This window comes from Zonotrichia leucophrys, chromosome 4, assembly GCF_028769735.1.
Source record: "Zonotrichia leucophrys gambelii isolate GWCS_2022_RI chromosome 4, RI_Zleu_2.0, whole genome shotgun sequence".
In the NCBI taxonomy this organism is placed as follows: domain Eukaryota; kingdom Metazoa; phylum Chordata; class Aves; order Passeriformes; family Passerellidae; genus Zonotrichia; species Zonotrichia leucophrys.
In genome coordinates, this window is record NC_088173.1 from 50598779 (window position 1) to 50618172 (window position 19394).

General features: G+C 38.2%; 1 protein-coding gene across 7 annotated transcripts in view; it reads left to right on the forward strand.

Moving 5' to 3' along the window:
• PRDM5 (PR/SET domain 5) overlaps positions 1-19394 on the forward strand; it is a 73007-nt gene that overhangs the window by 43111 nt on the left and 10502 nt on the right. For 6 of the 7 annotated variants that reach the window (XM_064712387.1, XM_064712388.1, XM_064712386.1 and 3 more), the window contains 4 exons: positions 1184-1277; positions 2304-2464; positions 3916-4009; positions 15446-15531. In XM_064712387.1, coding sequence (XP_064568457.1) covers positions 1184-1277; positions 2304-2464; positions 3916-4009; positions 15446-15531 — 435 coding nt within the window. Of the gene's footprint in view, positions 1-1183; positions 1278-2303; positions 2465-3915; positions 4010-15445; positions 15532-17647; positions 17682-19394 lie in introns of those variants that run through there. The other variant, XM_064712392.1, reaches the window with a different exon arrangement.

Genomic DNA, 19394 nt, shown 5'->3' on the forward strand with positions numbered 1-19394 from the left:
GCTGTGTGTGAGAGGACATTGGTGTTAAAATCAAACTGGGTTCAAGGCCATCAGCCAGCCTCTCAAGAATTTTACTGTCTGCCCAGAGCCCCCTTTTTTCCCCCAACTGAAGGGGTAGAATAACAGTTGCATGGATTCTGGATAGCAGAAATGGATTATATAAATATGTACTATGCTGATATTTGCCCTTAGTCTACCAGATTAACTCATTTACCTAATTTCCTGCGTATTATAAAACACTTACTGTCCGTCCCCTTTTCCTCTGGGCACTTCAGCTTGTAATAAGGTTCTTGTGAGCTAATAAAGTATTTGGATGCTGATTCTTTAAAAACCTGCTTTTCTTTGCAAAAAATAGTAGGAAATTGGGTAGATAGTAAATTAATCAGTACAACTTATTATCTACAGTGGGACAGCTGTTGAAAACACTAGGAAGCAGGGAAAGTGCTTTGGAATTTATAAAAGTAAAATAATGCTGGATGTTTCCCAAGATTTTCTTTTCTTCAGAAAAGAAGTTTCCTTCATCAACTCTGCAGTTGAGGAGATTCAACCAAGCTTAGCCTTTTATTTTATTCATAACTTTGAGACTGTTTTTCAGCTACAATGAATTTTTCTACAGCCAACAAAAATCTCGTACTGTTGCTTCCATGGCTTTGGTTTTTTTTCTGGTGGTTTTTGTAGTTTGGTTTTTTTTTAAATAAAAGAAGCTATATCTATATATAAGAGTAGTGTCACGATTTGAGGAATTTTCTTTGCCAAAGTTTAGGTGTTGTCTTGAAAATCAGATTGGTTCTCCCTTAAAACTTTAATGAAAAGAAAGAGATTTGTGTGCGGACAACTTCAAAGGATTTATTCATATTAATAAGAATTCCAGGCCAGTGTTAGTGCAGCTGAAGCAATGCAGCTGAGCTTGTAGTTTTTTCCTCTGGTTATTCTGTGGTTTTATGTCTGTTTATGTGCCCACCTCATGTGACACTTGTGAGGACCGGGATGGCACAGTTACTGAGTAGCTGCTGTGCTGGCTTTTAGGATCCTGAATAAAGGCAGAATGATTATTTTACTTCTTCATCCCCTGGTGCTTCTAATTGTGATATCCCCTCCTGAGTCCCATCTAGAAAATGAAGCAGTTGCTGCAATGGTGGATTTCCATGAGCCTTTCCTCTGACACGTTGTCTTTCATCCACAGACCCATTCTGAGGAGAGACCGTTCCAGTGTGAGGAATGCAAAGCCTTGTTCCGAACCCCCTTCTCTCTACAAAGGCATCTGTTAATCCATAACAGTAAGGACACAGTCAGAGGAAAAACAGTTTTCTCCATTCTCATATGTGACTGACAAAAACAAACATGTGGCACTTTGCTCTGATATACAGCTTGCTGTGTTAAATTGGTACTAGGACTCAACTCTGTATCCAGGGAGTTAAAAAATTCAGAGCCAAATTCAAACCTTGCCTTCAGATGCACTTAAATGCAAATCCAAATATGCTGTAGAAAATCCAGCAATTATTTGAGGTCTGATGGCAAGAAATTTGTTTCTGCATGATGTGTGATAGTGTTACCTCCATTTTAAGAAAGGACAAATGGAAACAGAGATAAGTTGGTGACTTGCTCAGCTTTTGTAGGAAATCCAGTTTAGAGCCTGACACTGAGATTGTCTCTCCTGTGCCAGCCCAGGCTCATGTTTGCTGCCTCTGGCACAGAACTGGAGCAGCTCAGGGAAATACTGTGGCCATTTTCGCTCATGAGTAACTTTTCTTGGCATTCTGTCCTTTTTTTTTTAGTTGACTGTGTTATGATTTATTTTTGGTGGAATTTTCTCCATCTTTAATACTTGCAGACTATCATTCAAACCTTTGAAAATCAACAGTTTTGATTTTAGAAAGTGCTCATGATCTAAAATCCTTGCAGCTTGGAAGACAGTACTTGGTTTGGGGGAATATTCACACTGGCATAACTAAGAAAACCACAAATGTTTCCTTTTTTAATCCTGCATAACAGTGTTTCTGTTAAATGAATTATTGGATTGGCATGTTCAGTTTGTTCTTTTACGATTATCTTTCAAAGCTTCTGCAATTTTTTAAAGCCTTGGATGTCATAAATGTTTTTCCCAGTGTTAAAAATGGTGAAGGAAAATATTAAAAACCTGTTCAGTAATGTGCATTCTAATGAACAAGCATTTTGAGACTATCCAAAATATTCATGGTGAGCAGAATTGTAGTCATTCCTGAAGGTTTCTCTAAAATCATGTGCTGTGACTTTTTTTTTTAAGAGGATGGTAGTTGAGGAAGATGTGTTTTTCTCTTTGTTAGGTGAGAGGACCTTCAAGTGTGATCATTGCGATGCCACTTTCAAAAGAAAGGACACATTAAATGTTCATATTCAAGTTGTACATGACGGACATAAGAAATACAAGTGTGACCTGTGTGACAAAGCTTTTGTGACACCCTCAGTCCTGAAGAGCCATAAGAAAGTGAGTAGAGCCAATTGATCATTTCTTGTGTGTTCTTAAGGTTGTAATTCAGTGTAGAATCCTCAGAGCTGCTTCTGCCTCTCTGGCTTTTCAGTAGGTTGACTTTGCCCTAAAATGCTGATTGCAGGTTATTGGTGCCCAGCTGAATCTACAGCTGGTGCTTGTGTATAAATTCAGTGTAGGTGCTCCAGCATGGTGTGTGTGGCAGGATGGGCCTGGCTGCACTGATCATTTCCACCAAACTCTGCCATGGAATTGGGGCAGACTTCAGGAGGAGGCTTGCTCACTAGTTTGGTCTGAGGTAAGATTGATGTTAGGGGGAAGAAATGCAAAGAAAATAATTGAATCAAGAAAAATCAGCTGAGAAAAGTTAGTTAAGGTGTTGCCACCTAATTCAGATTGTGAGAATTTGTTTAAAAAGGTCATGCATGTAATGCTTGCCATGTAGTATGTGCATCATACATTTGTGTAAAACCAGAATTGCTTTTGCTTTGTGCTCCTGTCAGACCAGGACTGGCTGTGTTTGTGAGCCTTGTAGTTATGCTGTATTGCTCCCAGAAATCCTTTTGGTATTTAGGTGTTTGGAATGAATTAGTAGCTGTGGGTCTGGTACATCCCAATGTTGCTGGAAGAGATACAAATGATCTCCAAACAATTGTATCCTAATCAAGGGGAGTTTAGCATTCATTTCTTTAATGTCAGGGAATGAAAACAGTGCAAGTCCATCCAGTATTGAAATGAGCTCTCATTTACTCTTGCTTCAACTGCAGCATAAAATGTACTATGTGAGAAAGTTTTTTTATGATGTAATGAAGAATTTTGTGTCATTATGGTGTTTTTTCATCAACATAAGGATTAATTTCCCTGTGTGAAGAGGATCATGTGCTAGCTGGAAACCAAAATAATCAGCTGCTCATATAATTGAATGTGTTATCTTTCCTATCTCATTTAAATTAACACTTCTAAATGAAGTAATCAGAAATTCTCTACTTAAAGAACAGGCACAGTTACAAGGAAAAGTAATTCAATGCACTGATAGATCTTCAGTTTAGAGTTGTGTGTTGAAAGTACAGTGTGAAAAATGATGGTGACCTTGTGTGTAATTGATTTCAGGGTGATCTTGCCATTGACCACACAGGTTGGATGGGAGAGTTTGTAATACATTTTTTTTTTCTATTTTGAAATAACTCTTCTTATATCAGTGAGGCCCTCCAGCCTTAAAAGCTTCATTTCAGAAGACAAACTCAGTGATTTAATGCTGGTGAAATTTACAATATTGTTTTTGTGATCAGTTCTTTAACACCTAGAGCTAATTAGAATCTTTGCCTGGTGTGACAGTAAAATGCATAAAAGCGGTAATAGTAGTCAGTGTCAATACAATTAAATATTCCATATTTCAATTTTTTATTTAGTGCTGAGCAGTCATTCTTGTCTATTCCCTCCCCATGCAGACTCACACAGGAGAAAAAGAGAAGATTTGCCCATATTGTGGACAGAAGTTTGCAAGCAATGGAACACTGAGAGTTCACATTCGAAGCCATACAGGTATTTATTATGATGAACAGAGAAGATTTTCTAAATCTGTAACAAGATAGCTCTATGTCCACAATTTATCTATCTACAAACAGGCAGATTTACATGTAGGCTTAACACAGCATCTTTGTCAGACATTTTACCTGCTTAATGTGTAAAAACTGTTGTCAGGTTTCATTTTGCAAGTTTACACCTTCATTCAGATAAGTGACATCAGGCGGCTGAAAGAGGTTTCTTTGTGATAATTTGTTTACAACACAAAATGGTGTAGATTTGCCTTTGGCATGCCATTTTCTTGCCTCTGCATAACCAAGTTTGGCTTGCAGGGAGATGGCAGTAATTTCTGTGTGCTGCTTGCTGATGTTACCCATCAGTTTGCCTGGAGCAGAAAGCCCCAGTTTTTCAAGCTCATGTGCAGATGGCTCTGGAGATGTTCAAGTAGAAATACTTTTCACATGTGTGCTGCTACCAGTTAGATTTCAGCTCTGTCAAGCAGACTTTCCCACATATAGGAGTTGGACTAATATGAGTGTAGGGGGATACAATATAAGAAAATAAAGGTAATATAGAAAGTAATTTTACCACATAAGAAGTTGCAGCTAAGCCAATTACTAAAGATTAGGAATGGGCCTGACTTTAACAGGCCACAGCTGTAGCCAATAATAAGAGTGCTATAAAAGAGTGGGTTGGTTGATTGAGGGGAACTGGAGTCAGCTGGCTGCTGTGAGAAGGAAGAGTCAGTGCTGAGAGGAGCTGCCTGTGAGAAACATCTAGGACATACAAAACTCTAGCAATGTGGAAACTTTGCAATGTAATGACAATAGAACTCTTGCACTGTAATGGCAACAGTGAGTTTTGTGAAACCACACGTGAGAGACCTCTAACCCTGAGTATAGAGCCCTGCAAAATTTGTAACCTCTGTTATAGGAGGCTGTGACATTTTCAGCTTAGTTCAAGCAGAAAGGCACCGAAGATTTCTAGTGCCTTTGTAAATTAAGTGCAGGGGGAGAAACTGCCTTGCCAGGAGATGATACAGGTTGGAATTACAGCAATATGGAATGAGGAAATCATTTATGAACAAATAACACTGCAGGTGGGAAGCTTTCAAGGCCTCCTTTTTTTTACCTGAGAAGCTAGAAGCAGTCATTGTACAGTTACTACTACAGGAAAAATGCTGTGCTGAATTCATTTATAATGACCTGAGAGACAGACTCTGATTTGTTCCTCTTCCAGTCTTGCTGCTAGTCCAGTGTCAGTTACATTTTTGGTGGTTTGCATCCTTTACTGTGAGAATAAGCCAAAATAGATGTTTATGGTTATTTTTGTCACTCTGTTACGATTCCTGGCCAATTTTTGATTATCCTGATGAATAACTGGGGGGGGGGGGTGGTTGCTCCTAAGTTATGGTGTTTATGTAGGTTTAAAAAGAATATCTCTATTACATGGCAAAATTGCTAATGTAGGGTTGAGTGAGAAAATGGCCTGTTTGGATTCTTGTTGTAAATCTGGAGAGTTGGTTTTGTTTGGTGCTGTACCTGAAGGCTTCAGCCATGTTGTTCTTTGTCATAACACAAGCACACTGATCACGAGAGGAAATTGTTGTCCAGTGTTCAGTGAGCCTGAGGGAACATGGCTTTCTGAGGAATACCTTGCATCATTCCCAAAGAACGTAAGGGGAGCTGCTGAAGGAAATCCAGGTCATCTGCAAGCAGGGTAAAAAAAAAGTTGGGCACTCTTAAGTTCCCTACAATGAGAAAATTCTTGATAGCTTTACAGGGAATTTCTGAGCAGTAAGAAATCTTCAGAACTTAATTTATTCAGAGATGAATGTTTGGTTTCTAAATGTTGCAGTGATTGGTATTGGTGTCTGTTAAATTCTTTGGATTTGAATTAATAATTTCAAAACTGTGCCATCCTTTTTCTCTTTAGTCAGACTTGAAAGTATCACTTTTCATTTTAAGCAGCCACTGTCTGTTTTCAGGAGATGATTCATCCTTCTGAATAAGCCTTGAGCTTTTGGTGCAACTAAGCAGTCCATCATAAATGTAAACATTGCCAAGACCTTTTGTCTTTGTGGTTACAGGTAATGAGGTTTGAGGTCTTTGTCATATTATCCCATTATCTTTCTGTGGTCAGCTAGACTTTGCTTTATTGTCTACTTTGTGTAGAGGTTTTGTTCTGTATTTACAAAACAAATTCAGGTAGAGGTTATTTTAAAAAGTGTTGTACATCACTTTTTCTCCTCCTTATGTCTATGAAATTCTTCTTTACCAAAGCTGAGGTTCTAGGATACCTCTCAGGTTCTGCTTTGGAATGGTATTTTTGGTATGCTTAATAATCCAAATACAGAAAGAGAAGCTCAGTGGGGTTTTGTCTTTTATTTAATATGCAGCATGTGCTCTTGAATGTTGTTCCACGCAGACATGCACGCTTCCTGGATAAGCAATTTCCTTCCCTCTTCTGTGTTAGAATAAGACTCTGTAAATGAGCCCAAGCAGCACTTGGCCTTTTGCAGCAACTGAGCTGGTTTGGGGTGAGTGAACATGTCTGCATGTGCATGTACAGAGGGAAGGAGGTGATCTTTGCCTCTGAACCTGGAGTGTTGCTCTGTAATTTATCATCTGGGTTTCAGCCTTGGCATGACACAGACAGCGCTCTGCAGGTCAGCTGAAACACTGGAGCACATTCTCCCTCTCCTGTATCCTGTTGGTTTATGACTTCTTAGGGTCACAGGGAGCTGGGGTTAATTCAGCAAAAGAATCCTTTGACTGTGATATAAATTCCTTGGCTTGTTCATAAATTGTAAAAGAAATCCTATGGTCTGCTCCACGGGCTGGAAACCCGGGGGCTGGGAGGTTAATCGCTTCCCTGAAGTTTTAAGCAACTTTCAGTGTTAGCAGTTTCTGGCTGCAGTTTGTGCTGCTTCTCAGTTGCCTTATGCATATCTGTTTAAAGGTGTTAATTGCCGTGGGGGGTGTGTGTGGGTTTGTGTGTGCCTGTGTGGGTATCTGGGTATAAAAACACAAACATTTTATCTGTTTGCTGTTTATGCTGTTGCCTTCCTAATTAGTTGTGTCCTAATCCCTTCCATCCTTGAGATGTAGCACATCAAGCTGTGCAGCAGTGAAAGTTGTTCTGAAGTGGTTTATATTTGCAGGTAAATTTCTTTTAGAGCTAGGGGGAATTAAGGGACTTAACTGTTATTCTGTCCTTTCTTTCCCTACTGATACTTAAAGACTGATGAGGAACAACTAATGGCCATAAAGGTTTTCCAGAAAATGATGTGTAAATATAGGTTAAAATATAACCTTACTTTGCTTTTACCATCACAGTTAGTCCAAGTCCTGATAATAAGCCAGTAAGATAACTTACATCTGTCCTAAATGTTCTCTGAAAAGATGAGTTTTTCAATTCTATATCATTTGAAAGCCATGACTTATTGTGTCTTTCTTACATGTTACATGCTCTGCTAGGTGCAAAAAGCAGGTTGGTTTTTTTAAGCATGACTTGAGAAAGTTCTTTGAAAATTGACTTCCATGTGTATGAGTAAAAGATAATACTGAGAGATTACATTAAAACAGCAAAAAGCATTTGGACCACAGACTTTTTTATCCTTTGTGCCAACACAATGTTTTTCAATAAGCTTTCAAAGATATATAACTTGAGTTGCTGATTGCCTTCTTGAAATGCCTCCTGCACTGAGAGCCTGATGTTATGCACCTAATTTTGCCATTGTAGTCCCATTTCTACAAGTTAACTAAGCTTTTGAGCATATTTACAATCCTACTTAGTCCCAACTACATAAATGTTTCAGTTCAGATTTTGCACTTCTAAGACAAAATTCCTGGGCAAGTAAAATTTTAGTAGTGGAGTTGTAATAATAAAGATCTTTGGTTTTTAACAGTAGTTCAGTCATCTCTCAACACAGAAGACTTCAAAGTAGTTGAAGGAAGTAATGAGTTCAAGTACAGGATAAATTTTATTTATTATGGTGTAAAATATATCACCAAAGGTTTAATAGCTAAACAAGCAACTGTTTGTTCATGTACATAATAATGTACAGCCAGGATCCTCATTCCTGCAGATCTTCTGCTAAATTACCTTACAAGTAATTTATATTTTCTTACATAGGAAAAAAGATAAAAGGCCAGCTTGAGGGAACTTCCTCTCATATGTGAAGGAATGTATCTGTATCTAGTCAGTGAACAGCTTGCAAATGTCTACAGATAGGTTCTTTCTATTAATAACTTATAAATGATACCTCTTTTATCTACCCAGTTTAAAAAGGAGCTTGCAGAAGGCCTCAGAGGTAAGGTTCTGCATTTCTAAACCTTTCAGTTTATACATCATTGTCTTGTTCATCTCCAGACAACAGCTAAATCTTTAAAAATACCTGTAAAGTTTCATGCAGCTGTCAGCTTCTTGTTGTCTGTACCCATGAATGAGGAAATGTTCTTTTGAGGGATGGATTATTTGAATGAGACCTCTTTAGATCAAATGAGTTACTGATGGATTAATATTGTTCTTTAAAAGACTTAGTTGACCATTGGGTTCACTGAAGTAATAGATGTTACATTTTCCATTCATAGAGAAATCAGATTGTTTAATTCCACTGATAGCTGCAAAGAATGGAACTGTTTTTTTCTTCAAAGTTGTGTCTGGTTTTTATTTCTTACTTAAGATTACTTAAAATCTTGGTACCACTGTAGAACTGATGAGAGGATGTAAGTAATAATGGTAGTTCATGCTTCTCTGCATGGATTCAGATAGTCTTCTTATTTTGTAGGATTTTTTACTAGTCTTTATGATTCATTTAGTGGCAAATAGCCAATATCTCAATTATATCATGATAATTTTGGTGGACCACACAGGACAAACATTTTACTGGTCTTAACTAGAAATAATCTGAATTCTTTGAATAAACCCTAAACTTTACAGAAAACAAACCATCTCAGCTGTGAAAATACCACTTCTATACCTCAAAAATTAAAGCATTACTAAATACTAGGAAAAAGATAAGTAATAGGAAAAAATATTTCAAGCCTTCTGTTTTTTTCTTACTTTTCTAGAATAGGATTTGAGGTTTTTTCTTATTAAATATGTGACTGTTTTAGTGGATGGGAAATGCACGTTGTTGATTTACATGAAACCAATTCTAGTTCTCCCTGGCGCCTGGAAAATGAGTGTTGGAGTTTGGTTAGAGAGCATTCACAAATACACAAACTTGGAGTTATTCATCATCAGTGAGGAAACAGACCACCTGAAAAAACAGAGGCATTTAATCTCTTGTCTTCAGAGTCTGCCAGATTTGAATGTTGGTTAAAATGAAGAAATGTCTCTGATTGCCCCATACCTGAGGAGTGTTTCTGAGAGCAGTCAGACCTATCCCTTTCCTTATCTGGCCCATGATGAGTATAAAATTACCTGTGCTTTTGGTGTTTCTGGGTCTTGTCTCAGCTGAGGTCCTCAAGATTTTATCTTTCAGATCACAAAGTTACTTAGCTCTTGGCATGAGAGAGCTGTTCCTGTGTGGGGACTCCTGTACCTTCTCAAGTGCTAAATTTTGAGTGTTTAGTGGCTAAAAAAGAGGCAGGCCAGGATTTTGCACAGGCCAGATCACTTTTTATTGTCTAGGCTGGATTCAGACTAGTCCAGATGTCGTAAGGAAATCAGCTCATTGTTGCAGTTGGCCAGGCTTCTTGATTACTCTTCCGTTCTTTTCCCTCCCTGGAATCCCTGGTCAAAATGGCAGAAATGCCTGAGAGATGCAGGCTGTTAAATGCTTTTGAAGATGCTACTCAGGATGTAGGAAATTGCCACCTCTACACAAGAGGAACTTCATTATTTTAAAGAGGTGTTGGTTTTCTCACAGGACTGCAACACCAAAGTGGTGAAATGTACTGAATATTTTCTTGACTTGTGAGTTTTTAATCTTTCCTCAGTGAATGGTTTCCTGACATTTTCTAATTGAAGTTCTGATGGAATCACTGGGTTCACTGAATTCCTGTTTAATTTAATTTTGATTCCTAATGAAGTCCCCTTCCAAGTGGGAGAAATTCAGAGCTGTGTGTTTTAGGTTTGTGTTTGTGTGTGCATATTTGCATAGTGCATTAACTGAACCATGTTCAGTTAAGGACACACAGTTTTTAATTGAATGGGAACACTGTTTAAGGGCAAGAGCAGCTGAGAATAATGTGTGAAGCCGTCAGGTGCCCTCTCTGAGCAGTGTTCTGAAGCAGATGTCACAGATTATAATTTTGTTACATCCATTAACCTTTTGCCCATCCTTACTTGCTGTTGAATGCTGTCATCACCCCAGATTATCTCTGACTAAAAAAGCCCCCTTGAAATTCCCATTCTGGGCTGCCCTGTGGATCATCTGGTAAGGAGTGTTAAATGTGTGATCCAGATGGCCTCCAAATTCCTCCCCAGGTGAACTCTGCTCATTCCACTGCAGCTGGGCAGTGGTAGAGGCTCCCTTCTAACCCTCTCCCCTACCCCAGGCTTTAGGACTTTAAAGGACTTTAACTTTTTAAAGTTAGGACTTTAAAAAGGATTATAATTAGCTATAACTGTTCTGAAAGCTGATATTTTGAAATAATGCACATATATATCTATTTATACAGAAAAACATAACAGTTTTTTATTTAAAAAAATCTTCTAATCCCCAAAAAAAATAGTTCACCATCTGAAATGGAGCTATGTCTAGAATAAGGAAATAGTCTGTGGAACAGTCTGAGGACCACATTGCTGTAATTATATTTATTCATTTTTGTAAAGAAAACTAAACAGAGGAGTTCTTGAGGCTGCATATTCTGCACATGATCTGATGTTCTGTGCAGTTTGTTGTAGGTCTTTTTCTGGTGTTTGTGGGTGTTGACCAAAATCATTGATGCTCAATTCCCCAACTGAGCAGAAATGTATTAAAAAGTGTATGAAAAACCCCACCTTGATAATTTCACTGCTTAATTCAAATTCTTCATTCCTTAACTGAACAATTGAGTTCAGTTGTAAAGATACAAGCTGCTGGCAGTAAAGACAGCAAGCCAGAGAATCCTGCTTGAAGGCTAAGATGAATACCTGAGAATTGTATTTGTGTGTATTTGTGTCTAAGCAAGCTGCAGGGGAACAGGGACAGCAAGCAGGACTGCGAATTTCACAGATGAAATAAAATCAGTGCCTGGTATGGTTTGAAAGAGCAGTGAGACTGTTTCTTTGCTTTGCTGGGCTCTTCAGATTAGGACTATTTCTCAGATGGATGTTTCCTTTTTCATTTTTTTCATTGGATGGGAATGAATTTCTCAGCTGTAAAGTACATATTGGCTTAATCTTATTTGAGGCTGTTGTTCTGAAGTAATCAGTAACATGAGGTTTTCACCTAACTTGAGAACCAGCTTTATTTTTGTGGCTCAGCTGACTCCAGGGAATGCAAAATACGGTATGAAAATAGCAATGCTTATGACCAGCTTGATTAACTGTCTCAAAGTCCTTATTAAATGTCTACCTGTAGCCACTGAAATCTTCAAAAACTAATGTATACATAGATTTGCTTCTTAATTGTTTTGTATCTGAGTTTGGGAGATCTGTGTGCTAAACTCGGTGTAAATGCTACCTTAGAGTGCCTCTGATGGCAGATTCTCATGGCAAGCTGTCCTGAACCCAACCAGAATGGGAGAATCTGGTATTTAACTTCCTAAGCCACATTAAGGTCCACTAGGTATTGTGATCTCAAGCTAGAGATGGAGAGGAGAAAACAATATGTCCATTCTGTCATGACGTAGTTTCAGATCAAAATCCCATATGTTTTTCAATCATGGAATTGTTTTTCATAATCCTTGTATTAAGGTTAAATTTATTTTTATTATGTTAAAAGCTTTTATTTTTTTTGTTCATACAAAATCTGGAAGTAGAATGTCTAGACTTTGAATTATGCTAAATCCACTGCCATTTATCCCAGGATTATTTATTTGGGGTTATTTGTACAGAAGTGCCATTAATGTGTTGAGCAGTTTGTTCTGGAACAGCAGGGACATGACAGTCAGCTGTAACTCAGAGGTGAACTTACACATTTGTTACATTTGACTTGCTTGACTGTTCTGTTATTTTAATGAAAGCAATAGCTTTGTTTAGAAAACAAATTTTAAAAACACGCAAACATAAAAATACTTCTATGTTTTGTGTATATAACTATATATAAAAATTTGTTTATATAAAAATGCAGAGTGCAAATGGCCTAGTTGTTAATTGGCATTGACTTTACTTAAAGTGCACCCCCTCTTAGTCTGGTGTTATCACAAATTGACACCATCTCATAAATGTTCTTCTAGCAGCAAATCCAAGAAGAAGTTGTAGTTTATCTAGGGGAAATCTTTCTTTCACTTCAATTCTTAGTAACTCCTTCTTGTGAAGACGAGGGAAATAGAGGTTCATGACTTGCCAGGTATTTAATTTGCTTTTCTTAGTAACTCTTTGGTAGAGATCCATTCATTTTCTGATCAGAGGAATTTTGCATCTGGAAATCTCCACAACTTTAGTGCACAACCTGAAATTTATTGCTGCAGTGTTTATAATGGGGTTTTGGTAGCCCTTGTCTGGCTGTAGCTGGATGTGTCCAGCCCTGCTGGACAATGTCCCTTTGCCAGCAGCTTTATCACACGGCCCTTGCTCTCCAGTCTGTCTCAGTGACAATTCTGAACTTTGTGCAAGCACAGCCCCCTCTCCTTTGTGGACACTGGCAGTAGTTTTCTATGAAATGTTGCACTTCAGCAAGCCTTCACAAGTGGGAGGAATATTTCTAGCATTCATTTCTTCAAATCTGTATTTCCCTTCGTTGCCATCTTATTCCATCTGCTTATAACAGGATCAGAGGAAGTTAAACTGTTCCTGTTTATCTTACAGGACTTAGAGTGGGACAGAGTGTGTAAGACTTCTCTTGGGGCACACCTGCTTCCCAGTAATCTCCTTCAATGTGGAATCATTCTGATGAGAAGCTGACTGGTAGCATGAAGAACATTTGCCTAGGCTGGCTCAGAAGCAAGGAAGGAAGTTATTTTTTATGTAGAGTTGTAATAATCTTGCCAGATCTGCTGTCCACAAGATCAGATATTTAATGTAAGTTAGTTAGCTGGGCTCCTGAGACAGTAAATAGCAAAAAAGATGCATTGTCAGAGGGCAGTTTCTTCACTTCTGAGACAGACTACAGAGGCCCTTTCCAGAGAGCACTTAGTCAATTTATACTAAGAAACTTGGTTGTTGCTAGCACAGATGCATTTTAAGTGGTCCATTGTTAATTTTGTAAAATCCTACAAAATTGAGGTAGCAGATAAGTTATAAGTTTAAAAGATGTTTCTGCTCAGGGTAGATGCTTGCGTCAGCACCAGGGAACTTGAATAAATTCCAAGCATGCAAGCTCCAAAGGTGAAAGAAAATAACAAAAAGTAAGAGCAACAGTAAAATTACTTAGGAACATCTTTTAAGTAGTTTTACTGGGAATTTTTTGACACAAGTGCATGAGAAATTTAGAAAAACAAGATGGTTCCTAGTTTGAATGTCAAGTCAGAGCTGGCAGTCTAAGTTAGGCAGTAAACTCGATTTTTGGCAGTGGACAGTTTATACCAGCAGCTCCAAGCCCGACTTTTTCAGGTGTGACTTTTTCAGGTGATGTGGAGTCATTGTTGCCCTCTGCTGGCATCTGCTGAAAGCTCCTGAGGCTTTCCTCATCCAGCACCATGGTGTCCGTGGTTGATTTCAGAGGGACGCTGTTAATCTGTTTCAGACCAACTCAAGCCCATCCTTTGAAGGCAAAACTCTTTCTCTTTAAAGAGACATGAGGGAGAGGGAGGAAGGTACAACTCCTACCTGTCATCGCTCATCTGCTTACAAAGTGCTGAAAGCTTTAAATTCTCCATTCCAAAGCCCCCAGACATAAAAATGTCAGCTGAATTAATTCAATATTTGAGTACTGACAACTGTTGGAGTGTTTGAATTTCGGGGGCATGAATTAAAGGCATCGAGGGTCAGGAGAGAGTGGATCATATATCAAACTGCTCAGTGAAAATACAGCTCTAACACAGAGGTTGTCACCTTCCTAAAAAGAACCCCAAAACCCCAATTCCCATAGCTGAGCTTTCTGAGAGATAACAGCATTCAAGAGAGAAGAATATTTGTGTTTACAAGTGCCTTACTGGCCAGTCTTGTGCTTCTGACATTCACAGTTCCCTCTACAGAAGTAAAAGACAAAAGAGCAAAATAATTGTTCTAAAAAATAGAGGAGGGTGGCCATCCTCTTCCCTAAATAATCATCTCACCTCAGGTGCCCTTGAATCTCTACACAATGTGTGAAAATGGAGATTTCATGTCCAGCGGTACCTCTTTGTAAATATTTTTGGTATATCAGAGAAATAGTGTGGTTTGGATTTTTTAAACTGTGAAATGGAGTTAATCTTGCTTGCCTATTTTAGAAGCTTGAGTGTGAGTGTTAATAAGTGCTTGACATTTGGTCTGTGTTAAATCTATGCATGCAGAAATATCTTTGTGAGCAGAAAGCAGTGCATTGACTTCTGTAAAACAGGCTTTGCTTAACTTGTGACAAACCTTTATTTGAAAAGCCACCATCAAAATCCATTTTGTTAACAGAAAATTTTCTATCAATTTTTCTACTGTGTTTTGTAATGGAAACAGCCTGATCTTTGCTTTTAAAGTGTTGTATGCAGGAACAGGAGGCAGTACACTCAGATACTGGTGCATTGCCTGAAGAGTTAAAAATTCAAGTACATGTCTTCCAAATGATGGTGCTCAGAAACTCGTTGCTGTTTGTCTCTGAACGGCTCAGTATCCACATTACACTAATGTGAGTTTGGGAAAATGGATGCCAAATGACACCGGCGTAATGGAGCATTAAACAAATACCTTTCAGATATGGGATGCTGCAAGGGAGATGCTAACACTGTTCTGCTTCTACTTCAGTCATAAATTGGGACACAGACACTGCAGAAACTTTTGATTAACCAGCTTCTAGCACAGATCCAGCATTATAAAAGAGTGGATTTTATATTCCATTGGGATTCTGACACCCAGAGGCCTCTAATGACGACCAGATGTGAAATAGAAAAAATATTTGGGAGCAGTTAATGCCTAACCATAAAAGTGACCATGTGTAAATCACTGTAGAATGTGGTTTGAGCAAGGGCATTAGGTGTTTTCTTTTTGGTTTTACTTCCCCCAAGGCTGTCTGTGTGTATTCATATATTGTAGTGCAAGATCAGTCAGCAAAGAGGAATATTTTGATCCAGCACTCTATCCCACTCAGGCAGGATTATTTGTAATTTTTCTAAAGTTGAAATCTGCTCTTTGTAGAGAAAAGCAGTTCAATTTGTCCAAGAGCTGTGCTGCAAGGCCTTCATCCTCTGAGGGCACATTTCTGGGTCCTGATGCTTCTCTTGTCCCCAGGTGAGCGTCCTTACCAGTGTCCCTACTGTGACAAAGCTTTCAGCAAGAACGATGGCTTGAAGATGCACATTCGCACCCACACCAGGGTAAGTCCCCCACAAGGGGAGTTCTTATGCTTGCTTGAGGATTGTCTGGGACTCCTGTGCTGAAAAGTAATTAATTGCTGTTTGTGTAGTGATTAGGCTCTGCCAACCAAGGTATTTTATGCCTATCAAAATAAGAGGCAAAGATTCAAGTCATTAACTTGCAAATTCTAATTAGAACTCCATTACCTTCTATTTTTTCTGTGTTTAATTTCTTTTATGTTGAAATAATAGCTGTACTAACCTCTTCATTTAACCCGTGGTTATTTATAGATATAAATTAATGTTTACTGAGTAAACAGCTCTGTAAAGGCTTCACTGTGACTGAAACTTCAATATCCAGTGCTTTGATTCTTACTGTGCCTGTAAAGTCCAGTCACTGTGAGCTTTTCTAGAGGCTGTACTTTATTAACTGATGACAATTTTTATATAACTTTATTTAGCTGGGAGCTGTTACAGCTCATAGAGATCAATACAGCCTTGAGGCCAAACCAAGAAAATTTTGCATCTACTGGGAAGTAGGAAAGGTGACATTTGACTTAGTAGTCTCCATATGCCAGTGGGCACACCGAATGGCTTTCTAAATAAGTAAAATTAAAAACTGTTTAAATTTCTACTGTTCTGTGTTGGTTTTAAGCATATTAAGTCTGAGGTGCTAGATAAAGTTGTAGCTTTTGTACCCCAAGCTATGCAAGTAATGAGTAGTTTGTGCAATACTCTTGGTAGTTCATTGGGAACAGGCTAGTCTCATATTGTTAGTTGTTTCTCTTTTTTTTCCAGCTGTTAAATCACTTTAAGAAGTGCTATAAATTCTTTTCTGTTGTTACTGTCCCCTCTTAACTGTGTTTGCACTAGGAGAAATTTCATGACCCATCTAAGTTCTGCATGACTGAGGAGTAAACAAGCTCTGAAATGGTGCCAAATCCTTTTTTTTTCCTCATTTTTCATACAGTTTGAGTAAGAACAACAAACACTCCCTAGCCTCTGTAGAAGAAAAATAGAGGAAAAATAATGTTATTAGGCTTTTAGAGTCTACAGTGATTTACACCAAGTGATGTTTTCTTCTAAGCATTTTTTAGCTGATAGGAAAGGAAGGAGTTAGGAAAATAAATTTTAAGGAGCGCCTATTTCTTTTTAATATATGTAGACACTGTAATTAGACAGGCTTTAGACATAATAAAATTTGTTTTAAAATGTCTCAGGAAATGCTCTACTGTACCATGGAGGCCAAATACCATTCTTAGAGGTACAAAGAGCTCAGTGCACACCAAATGTAATCTAAGTATTTCCATATACTTGAGATGTGTTGATCATCTACATCTCAAGGGTCACATTTCAGGTTTTTTCTTTTTGTGTGTGAAGGGGCTAAGAAGACTGCTGGTCATCCCCACAGCCATGCTGTAGGACTAAAATGTGCAGACCCAACATGTTTTTTTTAGACTTCATTAGATTTTGGTTCTTTTTATGGTGATGCTGCTCTTATCCCAAAACTGGACAGTGAGGCTCATTCATATTGGATTGCCATTGCATATTCATTTATCTCCATGTAAATATTTTTTTTTACTTTGAAGTAACAACAAGCAGTACTGATAACATTTACATTAACAGTAATTTCTTAATTGAGGTCTGTTGCTATAATCTTGCATGTCCCAGCTTCCCCTCTTCCCCCCAGTTCACCTTATTTAATATCTAAGTAGAACTGGACAGCTAAAAAATCAAAGGAGGTCTTAGGATGAGGAGGGGGAAAAAAGGGTTGAAATTATTAATAAAAACAAAGTTTATTACTGACTTCCATGGATTTTCAAGCCAGGAAAAGGAGTTATGCCAGAGTCTGTTCTGCAGAACATTATCCATGGAGTACTACAGGATAATAAGCTATTGTTGTTTTATTGTTCAGGTGAGTAAATGTTACTACCAGGTATTTGTAAATAGCTTGTACTAATATTAGTGCAGGTACAAGGGAATAAATATGTATTTTAGCTGATGTGGAAGAACAGAGTGGTGAAGGGAATTGGAAAGGGAAGGAAAGGAAATGTGGGAGCAGCAATACTGAGAGGTAAATGGGGAAGACACCATTTGTGTCTTGGCCAGAATGTGAAGATTTATTTAATCTTAGTAGTAGATTGATGCTTGTCAGGAATTCCGAACCAAACCAACCCTCCCTGAGCAGAGGAAGGAGCTGCTGAGCTGTTCAGGGGTGTCTGTCCTGAAGTGAGGGCTTGTGATCTGAATCCTGGCTCTGAAGGAGACGTGTTCCAACTGCACCATGCAAGGACTTCTCCAGGGAAGAAAGAAACCTGTGCAGAAAGCATTGGAGACCCCTGAGCACAATGCTAATGTACTAGGACCTGTTCTGTGTTCCTAGGCTGTTCAAACAAAGATGAACTAAAGATTAGGAAATAAAAAATGCACTGTGTTTGCCAAAGGTTTGGGTCCTTCTGTCAGGTCTAAGAACTAGAAAAACCAGGAAGTCACCCCTAAAATTTCTCTTTTCAGTCATCCCATGTTTTGACTTTTAAAAATGGTGTAAGGTTGTTTGCTCTTTCTTTTTTACCCTTTCCTACACATGCATTTTATTTGAAATTCATTCTTGCAAAATCCTTGTTGAAAGTAAATAGCGAGATGTATGAATACTGAAAGTATTTTTCTATCAGCTGAGCCTAGCAATGTGGAAATAAACACAATCATAGCACCCTTCTGCAATGATAAAATTTTTATTTATAAATTTCTTGAAAAAAAGAATCTGGTCTTTTGGCCAGAAAATTTGTGAAAAGTAGCTTTAAAGTAATATTGTGGCATTCACCAAAGACAGTAGAGATTAAATCTCAGTGTATTTTACCAGTGGGCTTAAATGCCAGACCTGATGCTGGGGATCAGGAAAGGCTGCTGGAAAAATCATTGGAGAAAGTTGATTAAGGTCTGGCAGCTGCTAAAGTGAGCACAGCCTGGGTGGCCACAGGTGTCAGCTCCAGCTCTGGAGTAAACAGAGAAGGTAAGGCCAAACCCCTGCTGGCCAGGGCAGGGAGAAAACACCACCCACTTGATGGTAAAATGTCACCTGAGCACTGATTTGTTTCTATGAAAGTAAATGTGTTTGCTTTATGGTTTGATGGGTTTGGGGTTTTTTTTCCCTTAAGGAGAAATATAACAGCCTAGGAAAACATAAATGAGGAACTTATTGAAGTTGTTGATGAAATGAGTTTACAGACCATATCAGCTTTGAGGGAGTTAGATGCACATTTCCAACCCTCACACTGCAGGAAACTTCAGCTCTTTCCTAAGGCTTTATTCAGGGCCTGACTTCACATGGCAATGTTTGAGTTGAAACATGTGGAAAAATTATTTTATGTTGTAGCAGTAGAATTGCTAATGCTTGGAAATACGGCCATTGATAGGTGCCCAGAGTTGTTGTCATGTTGAATTGATTTTTTCATTACTTCTGTGAATGGTGATTTTATTACAGTTGGATTCAGTGATGGAAAAAACAGAAAGAGTTGAAGCTATTTGAAAATGGCTTTTCATGACTTGATTTGAATATTTCATATTTACATATAACAGATATATTTAATTTTTATAACTGCTTTAAAAATCTGAGTTCCAGTGGGTGGAAGCTGCCAGCCTGTGCTTAAATGAGGTACATTTCTGAGGTAATTTAAAGATTAGAGACATTTCAGTGTATAATTTTTGTTTCATGCATAAGTGCCTACTATTTTAAAACACATTAATATTTAAATAGGTTTAAACTACAATATGTGTAGGAATTAACCAACCTTGAAATAATTTTGAATTTTATTTATGGATTTCATGGGCATAGGGATAAATCATGGTGAGTGTGGAAGTGAGGCAGTTTCCAGTAGAGGACTCTT